This window comes from Octopus sinensis, unplaced genomic scaffold (genome assembly GCF_006345805.1).
Source record: "Octopus sinensis unplaced genomic scaffold, ASM634580v1 Contig15697, whole genome shotgun sequence".
Lineage (NCBI taxonomy): Eukaryota > Metazoa > Mollusca > Cephalopoda > Octopoda > Octopodidae > Octopus > Octopus sinensis.
In genome coordinates, this window is record NW_021833874.1 from 22501 (window position 1) to 37500 (window position 15000).

A 15000-nucleotide genomic window follows, 5' to 3' on the forward strand; every position below is an offset into this window, starting at 1 on the left:
GTCTCTACATGTTAGCCGTTCAGGCAGGCGGGGATATGTTTTTCCAGTGCTCACACAGGCGGGGTGATAATCTGTTTTTCCAGTGGCTCAAGATACTTGCCAAACTGTCGATGTTCAACAAAGATCTCTGATCTGACGTTTGCAAATTTATTAACGATTATGAGTTAGAACCATTTCCCAGCATTGCCTACCTCTCAGTTTTTGTCATATTTCTATATTGTTTCGCATGTCTGTAGTCCATTCTATTTGAGACAGAAATTACTGTTTTATTATTTTTTCCTTTTTCTTTGTTTTTCAGTTAAAAATTGAATAATTTAATAAGTTTTATTTTTGTCTGTTTCTGAAAGAAGTCTGGTTGAAATATTGCTGTTTAAACTTACATTCCTACCTTTGTATTGTAGAGTTTACGTACAATATAAATGTTTGTTTTCACTTGTGCTTCATATATAATTGCTACGCAGCATGTTTAGTTCAAGGATATGCGCTTTTATTTCTACAAGTAGAATTAGTCTTAGTTAATTATGTGCGATTACGTTATCAAATTTTTTATATTAGACGGGTAAACACACTCACAAACATTCATACACACACGCATATACACATACTCGTACACACGCACCCATACACACCAATACACTCATACAAACACACACACACACACACCACACACACACACTTGCACTAGCGATATATGATTATTGAACTTGGGTAAATATTTTTAACGAAATTTATTTCTTTACTTCCAGGTTGTAGCGGAGACGTCGACATAAACTTCGTGTTTGACTCTTTTAGGATGAGTTACAATGAAATACGCACTGTTACTACCTTCATCACTGAATCAATCGCAGACAAAGAGTTTTCTGGGGAAAACGTCAGGATTGGAACGATTTATGGAAAGTGCCAAGGATTGAAAGGTAAGTATAAACAAACTCGTTATTAATGACCTTTAGGGACATCGTAATTCGTTATGCATCCGTAATATACTAGAAAGTATATCAAACGCCTTTATAAGTGAATACCGTGTTCTTCTGTGTTAGCAGTGCTATTACATCACTTGTTAAGATTATCTCTACAGATTTTGTTTAGAAATTAAAGCCAGCATTGATTTTTGCTACGATGTTTCGTATCCAAGACTCTGATGTAAACAACAACGATGAGATCGAAAATGAGAAATGGTTAATGGGCGTATATGCCATACTTCAGGATTTTTGCTCCTTCATCGGCGATCATCCAAACCATTGATCATCCACAAACTATATTTAGTGGCCATTTAAGCAATGAGTTCACGCACTTGCACTCAAGCACACACACACACATATATGACGGTTCAATTGTTCGATCAAGTAAATTACTTTCCCTTGAATTGCAGTAAAATAGGCTGAGTATCTCATAGAACGTGTACCCTAATATAATCGTATACATACATGCATATAAATCTAATATATATATATATATATATATATATATATATATATATATATACTATATATACATATATATCTATAATATATATATATATATCAGAATTATAATAGAATATCAGGAATGCTGGTATCCAAAGAGTTAAGATCAATTATTAACATAACATGAAACGTCATCACATTTTCGATCGCTTAGGTTACCTGGTGGCTCACAGATTAAACAAAATTGAAAATATTTTTTTAAAAATTAGAGCAAGTTATCGCCTCCCACAACACCCCACTTTGTTTCAATACCCATAACAGAAGTTATCTTGACGATAACAAGATGAAAACTGCCTTCGAGGCTGATCAGATATTAGAAATAATAAGGGTGATAACTATACTGATTATATATATATGTATAACTATACTGATTATATATATATATATATATATATATATATATATATAATTTTACGGGTCTTTATTTTTCAGGTTTCTACTTGGACACTTATCAATCAAAAGATAAAGCAAGGAAGCAATTCGACAACCTTCAGCGAGCGTATATCGCTTCTCTTCTAGAAGAATCCCTTAAGGAATATTTTCAATGTCCATATGGCGGCCGCAAACGAGCACGTAAAGTGGCAGTTATTTTCTTAAATGGAGAACTAAGTGATTCACATGGATTGGAGAAAAATGTGAAGTCTCTCCGTAAAAGTGGCATTCAGGTGTTTGGAATTAAGATGGAAAATCGGGATTCGGAGATGACTTTGACAAGAATTTTCGAAAGACGTAATATTCTGGACGCCACCAAGATAAAAAGTATGGAGGAAGTGCGCCGCGAATTAGTAAACCGAATTTGCAAATGTAAGTAAAGCAGTTCAACTATTCACGCGGGAACCCAACACACACACACACACACACACACACACACACACACACACACACACAAATATGCACACATGTACACATGTACCACTATGTTTGCACGAGCACATGCTCCGTCCACGGTCAGTCCTGATCTAGCAGACCTTTCATGGAAGGCGTTCCAACCATGAACATTTCGCCTTGTTTCGGCAATGCACGGGTATATATTCTAAGTTCTATCTGTAACTTGTATCATATATCTCAGTATGACCTGCGTCACGGTCGATCGGATGGGTGGCAGGATGCGAATAAAGCTCCTACCCTCGAACCTTGTGAAGGATGGGCAAATGACAGAATCGAAGTGCATAAATTTGCATAGCTTTTCCCGAGTTCAAATCCACCCGAGGACGACTTCGTCTTTCATCTCTCCCGGATCGATAGAATCAAATACCAATCAGGTATCAAGATTGACAATATTGAATAAATCCCAACGGTTGAAAATTGCTGGCCTCGTGCCTGATTAGCAGGTTGGACAAAATGATTAAGGATATTTCTTCCTGCAATTTACGCTCTGAATTCAAATATGGGGTCGATAAAATAAGTACCAGTTATGTAGTAAGGTCGATGTGATCGGCTAGTCCTCTCCCTCCAAATTTGAGGCCTTGTGCCTCCAGTACAAAGGATTATTATTATTATTATTATTATTATTATTATTATTATTATTATTATTATTATTATTATTATTCTATGTTTGACTTTTGCTTTATATTTGTACAAGTTGGCTCCAAGTCTCTCCCAGAGACCTCAAGAGACAACAGGTTGGAAGTTCATGTTGTCGTTATGCCTAGTGTGCCATATATTGGGGGGCGGGGTTGGTGTTGTACTAATGAATGTATAAAAAAAAAATTTCTTTTTTCTTTTTAAAACCGGAAATTATGTTTGTTTTAAACCTTGAGATTACATAGAAAGTATTTTGCGTTGGATATGAGCAGTTCCTATGAGCACTATCTTTTGAATTTCTGCTATTTTTGGGTTTCCTGGTATCTGAGTTAGGTAGCTATCAGCCCCTTTTGCTATCATTCCCAGGGCACCTATGACAACAGGTATTGTTTTAGTCTTCAGCTTCCACATTTTGCTGATTTCTATTTCAAGATCTTTATATTTGCTCAGTTTTTGGTAGGTCTTGACAGATACGTTTATATCGATTAGGACAGTCATATCAATGAGGAGGCATGTTCTTTGTTTGAAGTCTTTCAATATGATGTCTGGCCTATTTGCATCTATCTTTCTATCAGTTTGAATGGTGAAGTTCCAGAGGAGTGAGATGTGGTCATTTTCAAGCACTGGGGGTGGTTTGTGTTTCCACCAGTTTTTTTCATGGGGCAAATCCAGATTTTTGCAAATTACCCAGTGAATATATTGTGCAGCTCTATCGTGTCTGTTGAGATACTCTGTAGGCGCTAGAAGACTGCACTTGGAGACCACATGGTCAATGGTTTCATTTTGTTGCTGGCATACACGACACGTTGGACTGCTTCTGATCTTTAATATGTTGGCCTGGTAGTTTCTTGTTGGTAACATTCTCTCCTGATCCTTTCCGTCATCTCTGAATGCCTTATTCCTTCTCCTTCAATTACCCCTAGATACTTGTAGTTCTCTGCTGGGTCTAATTCTTTTATGACATTCTGCTGGTCAAGGTTAACGTTAGATGTTTCTGTCTTTTCCTTTGATAAGGTAGCTTTTGCACACTTATCGAGGCCAAATTGCATTCTGATGTCATCACTGAATTGTTTGACAATCGCTAGTAAGCCCTTGAGTTGTTGGTCATTTTTTGCAAAAAGCTTTAAATCATCCATGTAAATGAGATGATTTATATTTTTATCAAACATTTTATACCCGTACTGCGTGTCATTGAGCAGTTTTGGGAGAGGTATTAAGGCTAAACAGAAGAGGAGTGGTGATTGTGAGTCACCCTGGAAAATGCCACATGAAATTTTTACATCACCAGCATTTAGAGATTCATTGTCACTGTTCAAAGTTAGTGTGGTTCTCCATGATCTCATACTTACAGACAAAAAGTTTCGCAGAGCAGGTGCTATCTTATACATTTCTAGGCATTTTTTAATCCAGCTATGTGGTAGGCTATCAAAAGCCTTTTTATAGTCTATCCAGGCTATTGATAAGTTTTTGTGTCGTTTGTGACAATCTTCTAAGATCATCTTATTGATGAGTAGTTGATCTTTACAACCGTAGGATCCACGTTTACATCCTTTCTGTTCATTAGGGAATATGCTGCTGTCTGTCAAAAAATTATAGGTATATTCCGTCAGGACAGATGTTAGTGTTTTATACACAGTTGTTAAGCAGGTTATGGGTCTATAGTTTTTTGGTTCATTTGTTTCTTCACTTTTTGGAAGCAGGAATGTTAACCCATTAACTAGCCAAGGAGGCATCCTACTAGGGTGTTGCAAAACATCATTGTAAAGTTCTGTTAGCAGTTCATGGCTCTCTGGGAAGGCATTCAACCAAAAGTTAGGGATTTTATCCTTTCCTGGAGACTTCCATTTGCTTGACCTCCTGAGAGCAGATCTTATATCTTCTACATTGACACCCTCCCACTTTTGCTCTTCTAAGGAGTCCAGTTCTTTAGATATTCTATCAATCTAGGGGGCCTTTTCGCTGTGTGTTTTTTCTTCTGCCCAAATTTTATTCCAAAATCCCTGCACTTCTTTTGATGGTACAGACTTTACAGTAACTGTTGTTTTTCCTATCTTCCTGCAAAAATGTTTGGGGCTATTTTTGAACATGTTGTTGTCCCTGAAGAATCTAACACGCTTTTCATACCTCGCTATGCGGGCAGCTTTAGCAGATACCTTTTGCTTGATGGTTTCTATGGTGGCATCAATATCAAGTATAGTTTTCATATTATATTTTTTCATTAGTTTTTGGGTTTTTGTAGGTTTGGTAGTCTTATGAACCTTAAGGTTTTTCAAATATTCAATATCAGATCTAAATAGTTTAATTTGTTGTTGCAAACGCTCTTGCCAAGAAGGCTTTTTGTGGAAATGTTGCCGTTTTCTAATCTTTTCACCACATAGGATCGTTGAGATTTTCGCGGATGCATAGTATAGGTGGTTGAGATCTGTGATATCAACATCATTAGCTGAAATTATATCCTTAAGTGCAAGCCGGGTTTTACCAATTATTTTCATGTTTTGGTTAGAGTTGCGGATTTTAGGGAGTGTATCACGTTCATCCATACTGGTTTCTTTAATTTTCAGCCATTCAATCATGATTTGACTTTTTAGCTCATGTAGTTCTGTCGGGTCAATATTTGTGTGACTTTCTTCATCTATTTGATGTTCATCTGTCTTAGTGTTTATATTTGGTTCAGGGAGTATTTCACTTTGCCTATCACTTATACTAACTCTTTCAATCCTTGCTTCGTTTTTATTAGCTCTGAGCTGGTCTATAATTATTTCCTCTGTATTATCTTCTCTAGCTGCAGCTTCGTTCATTCTATCCGTTACTGCTTGTCTAATTTGATCAATCTCTACTTCAGTCAGTAATTTTTTTTTTATAATGTTTCTTCTGACGTTGGCAAGCTTGTTACTGTCTATGTAGGGTCTTGCTTCATGGTGTTTCTGTCTCCAGTTTATGTAGGTTTGTATAGTGTTCGATTTATCTGTGGGGAAATATATGGCATGGTAGAAGGCCGCAAGAACTTCTTTATTATCTTCCCTAGTCCATTTTTCATTCTTTTTCTTTTGAGTGTTTGGTGACGAGCATGGATGGCAATCTGTTGGAATATTCCAGTTGCGGGGTACGTCCAGCTCCTGTATGTCGGGAAGATTTGATCCAGTAGCTGATTTTTCAATCAGACTTTGGTTCAATTTTCGGGTACGTGGTCTTTTGTAGTCCGCTCGTCGACCATCGCGGATTGTAGGTTGTTTTGTTGACATTGAAGCATGACGAGCTTCGACTCTTACATTAAGAGACGGATCTGTCAGTTTAGGATTCTCTACACGTAAACATTGTTCGAAACGCAGTTTCCAAAGGCTAGCAGATCTGTATTCGTCTGTATTTTTTTTGTTGATAGTTTTATCTCCGGGCATAGTTTTCCCCTTCTTCTTTTTATTTATTCATTCACTTTTTTTTTAAACCTATGAAAGGTTCACTCTGCCTGTATTAGTTCGAAAAAATGTGAATAAAATACGAGAAAAAAATAAAAAATAAATAAATAAACAAAAATAAGAATTATCATCATCACCGTCATCATCATCATCATCATCATTATCATCAATGGCATTGTTTTATGTGTAGTCACAGCGGTAGCTTATTATTATTATTATTATTCCCATCACCATCACCATCGCCACGGTCAAATGGTCATGTTCTATAAATAGATTCATCAGATGGTGGGCAGAGGACATTTTGGGTCAGGGAGAGGTCAAACCTGTTTACTAGTACCAGCGTTATCTTGAGAAGCAATCCAGCTATATATATATATATATATATATACCCATACACATATGTATATGTATATTCATACACGCATATTTTCTGATATACACTCGATGATTTTTTTTTTTAATTTCTGAGTTCAATTGTGTTGTTGCAATAAAAGTTTACGTGTTTACCTGTTTGGGTAATATATTAAAGTTTTTAAGTATTCTTGAGATGTCCATTTGGAAAAAAAAAAAAGACTTTTGCAAAGGGAAGAATGTTTACATTTTCGAATGCTCAGAAAAGAAAATGCTCAGAAATTTTTCTTTTCTTTTTAAAAGTTATGCTGTGGTTTACAGTTTTTGTAGTTGTGCAGTGTATATATATTGCATTACGCTTACTTCCATAGTTTCTATCGTGCATTTAATTGTGTTGTTACAATAAAAATAAAAGGCGGCAGACTGTTCACACAAAATTGGAGATATTTATGATTCTAAATTCTTTGTTAGGTGTTCGCTTGTATGTGCAAAGCTGTAGATATGTAAGTTCCTTAGCTTATTTTAAGGGAAATTCAAATTACTCACAGAAAACAGTAGATCTTCCAGTTTTTCCGCTGTCACGCTGGGTTGGTCAGAGCAGCGAAAAACAGGTCCAGCTTCTATCACATCAAGCCGCCTTCCTTATTATTATTATTATTATTATTATTATTATTATTATTATTATTATTATTATTATTATTATTATTATTATTACTGTTATTGTTGTTGTTGTTGTTATTATTGTTATTGTTATTATTATTATTATTATTATCATCATCATCATTATTATTATCATTATTATTATTATTATTATTATCATTATTCTCTTCTCTTTTTCCACAGATAAAAATGAAGGTGAGTATATGAACCCTGCCGCCAAAAAAGCCTTTGTTCGCTTCGTGGCATCTCTGAGTGTCCCCAGCCACCCACTCCCCTGTTAGCGTCCCCGAAGCCTCTCCTTCTTTGATAGGCGTTTATTGATGAACTTTCCCCATATGTATGTATATTTATATATATATATATATATATATATAGATAGATATATATGTATATATATATATATATATATAATATATATATATATATATATATATATATATATATATATATATATATATATATATATATATACACATATCACGTGATCGTATGATTGACCGGATTGTTGAATGCTGTTATACATCGCTGGTCACAATGCTCTTTGTATCATTTTAACTTTCGCATGATGCCAACTCGCGGACAAGGGGAGCTGGACAACATTCCTCCCTGCCCTCACCCCTCATCAGAAATCCAGTCCATCAAATTGTTGCTTGTTTACAGTAGAATCATTTATGAATTCCTTGAAAATCAAGGTAAGTTTAATCAATAAAACACCTTCCAATTGTTTCTGTAGCGAACCACTTTATCAGAGAAGAGGCACCACATAATTTGCTTTGCAGGAGCAACTGTTTTATCAACGGCGTGTCTTGCCGTGAATTGCTCGAAATACGGACTAGAAAAACAGCCGACAACTGATGAAGGGTCATTCCTTGTGTTGCTTCTCTTATTTTCCATTTGTTCCTTTCGCTGCTTGCAAAGAAAGTCCTTATTCCATGTCCTCATACTTCGTATTATTTGATGTATAGTAATAATCAGTATAGTTATCTCCCTTATTATTACTGATGTCTGATCAGCCTCGAAGGCAGTTTTCATCTTGTTATCGTCAAGATAACTTCTGTTATAGGTATTGAAAACAAAGTGGGGTGTTGTGGAAGGCGATAACTTGCTCTAATTTTTTTTTTAATATTTTCAATTTTGTTTAATATGTGAGCCACCAGGTAACCTAAGCGATCGAAAATGTGATGACATTTCATGTTATGTTAATAATTGATCTTAACTCTTTGGATACCAGCATCCCTGAGTATTCTATAACAAATACTTACTGTTTTAAAGTAATCAAAATTAAAACCGGCCGTAAAAATTCCATATTAGTCTATGGGAAAGTAATTTTACTAAATCCTTCGTTATTTTCAAAAGAGAATAAAAGGTGGAGTAATTCCATAGAAATATGACAAAAGATTTTTTAGTCTCTACATGCTAGCCGTTCACCCAGGCGGGATATGTTTTTCCAGTGCTCCCACAGGCGGGGTGATAATCTGTTTTTCCAGTGGCTCAAGATACTTGCCAAACTGTCGATGTTCAACAAAGATCTCTGATCTGACGTTTGCAAATTTATTAACGATTTTGAGTTAGAACCATTTCCCAGCATTGCCTAGCTCTCAGTTTTTGTCTTATTTCTATATTGTTTCGCATGTCTGTGGTCCATTCCATTTGAGGAAGAAATTACTGTTTTATTATTTTTTTCTTCTTCTTTGTTTTTCAGTTAGAATTTGAATAATTAAAAAAATTTAATTTTGTCTGTTTCTGAAAGAAGTCTGGTTGAAATATTGCTGTTTAAACTTACTTTCCTACCTTTGTATTGTAGAGTTTACGTATAATATAAACGTTTGCTTTCACTTGTGCTTCATATATAATTGCTACGCAGCATGTTTAGTTCAAGGAATATGCGCTTTTATTTCTACAAGTACAATTTGTCTTAGTTAATTATGTGCGATTATGTTATCAAATTTTTCATATTAGACGGGTAAACACACTCACAAACATTCATACACACACGCATATACACATAAACGTACACACGCACCCATACACACCAATACACTCATACAAACACACACACACACAACACACACACACACACACACACACACACACTTGCAATAGCGATATATGATTATTGAACTTGGGTAAATATTTTTAACGAAATTTATTTCTTTACTTCCAGGTTGTAGCGGAGACGTCGACATAAACTTCGTGTTTGACTCCTTTAGGATGAGTTACAATGAAATACGCACTGTTACTACCTTCATCACTGAATCAATCGCAGACAAAAAGTTTTCTGGGAAAAACGTCAGGATTGGAACGATTCCTGGAAAGTGCCAAGGATTCAAAGGTAAGTATGAACAAACTCGTTATTAATGACCTTTAGGGACATCGTAATTCGTTATGCATCCGTAATATACTAGAAAGTATATCAAACGCCTTTATAAGTGAATACCGTGTTCTTCTGTGTTAGCAGTGCTATTACATCACTTGTTAAGATTATCTCTACAGATTTTGTTTAGAAATTAAAGCCAGCATTGATTTTTGCTACGATGTTTCGCATCCGAGACGCCTGATGTGAACAACAACGGTGAGATCGAAAATGAGAAATGGTTAATGGGCGTATATGCCATACTTCAGGAGTTTTTGCTCCTTCATCGGCGATCATCCAAACCATTGATCATCCACAAACTATATTTAGTGGCCATTTAAGCAATGAGTTCACGCACTTGCACTCAAGCACACACACACACACACACCACACACACACACACACTCACACACACACATACACATATATATGACGGTTCAATTGTTCGATCAAGTAAATTACTTCCCTTGAATTGCAGTAAATTGGCAGAGTATCTCACAGAACGTGTACTCTTAATATAATCGTATATATATATGCATATATATATATATATATATATATATATATATATATATATATATATATATATATATATATACATATATATATTTATTATATATATACAAAAAAGAAAATGGAGAAATACATCTAAATCAAATATCGATCACCAGATAATACACAATCACATATTTTATAAAACCACCACATAAGAAACTGTAAGAACAAACATAATAAAGTAGAACAAAATACTGTACATAAAGGAGTGTACATAAAGGAGTAATGTTATACAGTATGTAAAATATGTATAAGATAATATAAAAATAAGTAAATATAAGTATAGATATAAGCTACATCTTACAGCTGTTTCGGCCATGCAGATAGGTATGTCTCGTAGTTATAAATGAGACATTTACAAAAATATCCTAGGCTTCTTCGGTGATTATGTGATGCAAATCAGATTACATACACATTTATGTAGGTGTGGGTACATACCCATAATAAAACATATACATATACATATGTATACTCACACTCCTATACATATAAATATACATGTATAGGAGTGTAAGTATATGCACTCATATGTATATGTATATGTTTTATTATGGGTATGTACCCACACCTATATAAATGTGTATGTAATCTGATTTGTATCACATAATCTCCGAAGAGGCCTTAGGATATTTTTGTAAATGTCTCATTTATAACTACGAGACATACCTATCTGCATAGCCGAAACAGCTGTAAGATGTAATCTATATCTATACTTATATTTACTTATTTTTATATTATCTTATACATATTGTACTTACTGTATAACATTACTCCTTTATGTACGCTATTTTGTTCTACTTTATTATGTTTGCCCTTACAGTTTCTTATGTGGTGGTTTAATAAAGTATGTGATTGGGTATATTCTGGTAATCGATATTTGATTTAGATGTATTTCTCCATTTTCTTATTTTGTATTATGAATTTGTGGTAAAACAATTTACCTTTGCCCATATAATACAGTAAGTATTTACAGTTGCATTTACAACCCCTATCTCAATTTGTATATATATATATATACATACATACATACATATATATCTATTCATATATATCTATACATATATACATATTTATATTATATATATATATATATATATATATATATATATATATATAATATATTATATATATAAATATAAGAGAGTGGTCACTATGTGGCTCACTCTAGCACTAGTAAATCCAAAAGGTTTCAACCACAAAAATACATGTTTCCCATGAAAGTCAGTACGATTGTTAGCTCACACGAACAGGGCAAATAAAAAATAACAAAAATACAGATTATTTTGGGACAATTGTTTCGCTATTAATGAATTAAATGTAATTTTACTCACAAAAAACTCACTTGTAGCTCCTCAGCCAAAACTATCTGGATGAAATCCACTCAATCACACGCCAGATTTTACCATAACGATAAATACACGTGTGGTTCAATTGATTACATCCGACGTTATAATTCAATGCCCCTACCAACAGCGCACCAAACTTTCACGGAAACAAATACTTCATTAGAAATAATGTAGCATAATTATAATTAATTAATAAGGGTGAGAGAATTAGATACTAATTTAATAGTATATCTATTCAACACCAAGTGGCCCAGTGCCCCGAGAAACCTGGATTATTATAATATTTAATATATATTAATATTTTATTACAAAAATAAATATAAGAGAGTGGTCACTATGTGGCTCACTCTAGCACTAGTAAATCCAAAAGGTTTCAACCACAAAAATACATGTTTCCCATGAAAGTCAGTACGATTGTTAGCTCACAGAACAGGGCAAATAAAAAAAAACAAAAATACAGATTATATATATAAATATATAATATATATATATAATATATTATAATATATATATATATATATATATAATATAATATATATATATATATAACGTATATATATATATATAATTTTAGGGGTGATTATTTTTCAGGTTTCTACTTGGACACTTATCAATCAAAGGATAAAGCAAGAAAGCACTTCGACAAACTCCAGCGAGCGTCCATCGCTTCTCTTCTAGAAGAATCCCTTAAGGAATATTTTAAATGTCCATATGGTGGTCGCAAAGAAGCACGTAAAGTGGCAGTTATTCTCTTAAAAGGAGAACTAAGGGTTCGATATGGATTGGAGAAAAATGTGAAGTCTCTCCGTAAAAGGGGTATTGAGGTGTTTGGAATAAAGATGGAAAATCGGGATTCGGAGATGACTTTGACAAGAATTTTCGGAAAACGTAATATTCTGGACGCCACCAAGATAAAAAGTATGGAGGAAGTGCGCCGCGAATTAGTAAACCGAATTTGCAAATGTAAGTAAAGCAGTTCAACTATTCACGCGGGAACCCAAGCACACACACACACTCACACACACACACACACACACACACACACACACAAACACATACACACACAGATATGCACACATGTACACATAAACCCCTATGCTTGCACGAGCACATGCTCCGTCCACGGTCAGTCCTGATCTAGCAGACCTTTCATGGAAGGCGTTCCAGCCATGAACATTTCGCCTTGTTTCGGCAATGCACGGGTATATATTCTAAGTTCTATCTGTAACTTGTATCATATATCTCAGTATAACCTGCGTCACGGTCGATCGGATGGGTGGCAGGATGCGAATAAAGCTCCTACCCTCGAACCTTGGTAAGGATGGGCAAATGACAGAATCGAAGAGCCTAACCTTCCATAGCTTTTCCCGAGTTCAAATCCATCCGAGGACAACTTCGTCTTTCATCTCTTCCGGATCGATAGAATCAAATACCAATCAGGTATCAAGATTGACAATATTGAATAAATCCCAACAGTTGAAAATTGCTGGCCTCGTGCCTGATTAGCAGGTTGGACAAAATGATTAAGGATATTTCTTCCGGCACTTTACGCTCTGAGTTCAAATTTGGGGTCGATAAAATAAGTACCAGTTATGTAGTAATGTCGATGTGATCGGCTAGTCCTCTCCCTCCAAATTTGAGGCCTTGTGCCTCCAGTACAAAGGATTATTATTATCATTATTATTATTATTATTATTATTATTATTATTATTATTATTATTATTATTATTATTATTATTATTATTATTATTATTATTATTATTATTCTATGTTTGATTTTGCTTTATATTTGTACAAGTTGGCTCCAAGTCTCACCCAGAGACCTCAAGAGACAACAGGGTTGGAAGTTCATGTTGTTGTTATGCCTAGTGTGCCATATATTGGGGGGCGGGGTTGGTGTTGTACTAATGAATGTATAAAAAAAAAATTTTTTTTTTGTTTTTTTTAACCGAAAATTATGTTTGTTTTAAACCTTGAGATTACATAGAAAGTATTTTGCGTAGGATATGAGCAGTTCCCATGAGCACTATCTTTTGAACTTCTGCCATTTTTGGGTTTCCTGGTATCTGAGTTAGGTAGCTATCAGCCCCTTTTGCTATCATTCCCAGGGCACCTATGACAACAGGTATTGTTTTAGTCTTCAGCTTCCACATTTGCTGATTTCTATTTCAAGATCTTTATATTTGCTCAGTTTTTGGTAGGTCTTGACAGATACGTTTATATCGATTGGGACAGTCATATCAATGAGGAGGCATGTTCTTTGTTTGAAGTCTTTCAATATGATGTCTGGCCTATTTGCATCTATCTTCCTGTCAGTTTGAATGGTGAAGTTCCAGAGGAGTGAGATGTGGTCATTTTCAAGCACTGGGGGTGGTTTGTGTTCCCACCAGTTTTTTTCATGGGGCAAATCCAGGTTTTTACAGATTACCCAGTGAATATATTATGCAGCTCTATCGTGCCTGTTGAGATACTCTGTAGGCGCTAGAAGACTGCGCTTGGAGACCACATAGTCAATGGTTTCATTTTGTTGCTTGCATACACGACACGTTGGACTGCTTCTGATCTTTAATATGTTGGCCTGGTAGTTTCTTGTTGGTAGGCATTGATCTTGAGCTGCTATGATAAACCCCTCTGTTTCAGATTTTAAGCCAGAGGCCATTAGCCATTGATGGGTCAGGACTTTGTCGATATCTGCATTATTCGCTCTCTTTGGGTATTTGCCATAGAGAGGTTTTTCTTGCCATTTATTATTCAGAATATCTAAGGCCGCAGTTTTGGCACGGGTTTTCATGCACCTGGCTTTTTCTGTGCTTGTTTCTTGTATATCTATCTCTAATTCCGAAATTGGTTGTATTCGGAATTCACTTAGATATTCCTTTGCCTGTTTTGTGACTGAGTATGATGCTTTCTTGTTTTCATGTTTTGAGACAAGTTTTAACATCCAGTCCTCAGAGTTTTTCAGGTAGGTGTCTAGGCCAATTGTAGCAATCTTCATTGTTATTGCCAGTTGCAAAAGACCACGGCCTCCCTCTTTTCTTGGCAGATTGAGTCGTTCTGTATCTGCCTTAGGGTGGTGCATTCTATGCATTGTCAACAGTTTCCTTATTTTTCTGTCGAGCTGAAATATTTCAGTAATTGACCAGTTAACAATATTGAAACTGTAAGTCACGACTGGTATAGCTAATGCATTGATCGCTTCGATCCTGTTTCTTGCATTCAGCTCTGTCTTGAGTATTGCTCTCACTCTTCGATAGCATTCTCCCCTGATCCTTTCCGTCATCTCTGAATGCCTTATTCCGTTCCCTTCAATTACCCCTAGGTACTTGTAGCTCTCC

General features: G+C 35.1%; 2 protein-coding genes across 3 annotated transcripts in view; both read left to right on the plus strand.

The window, feature by feature from the left end:
• LOC115230507 (collagen alpha-4(VI) chain-like) overlaps positions 1-9628 on the plus strand; it is a 21367-nt gene extending 11739 nt beyond the window's left edge. The window contains exons 5-6 of one of the 2 annotated variants that reach the window (XM_029800669.2): positions 7595-7606; positions 9576-9628. The gene's annotated coding sequence lies outside the window, so the exon portion shown is untranslated. Of the gene's footprint in view, positions 1-744; positions 915-1895; positions 2164-7594; positions 7607-9575 lie in introns of those variants that run through there. The other variant, XM_036499678.1, reaches the window with a different exon arrangement.
• LOC118760850 overlaps positions 9619-15000 on the plus strand; it is a 10122-nt gene continuing 4740 nt past the window's right edge. Inside the window, exons 1-2 of the mRNA XM_036499679.1 lie at positions 9619-9747; positions 12257-12628. Coding sequence (XP_036355572.1) covers positions 9633-9747; positions 12257-12628 — 487 coding nt within the window. The 5' untranslated portion in view covers positions 9619-9632. The remainder of the gene's footprint in view (positions 9748-12256; positions 12629-15000) is intronic.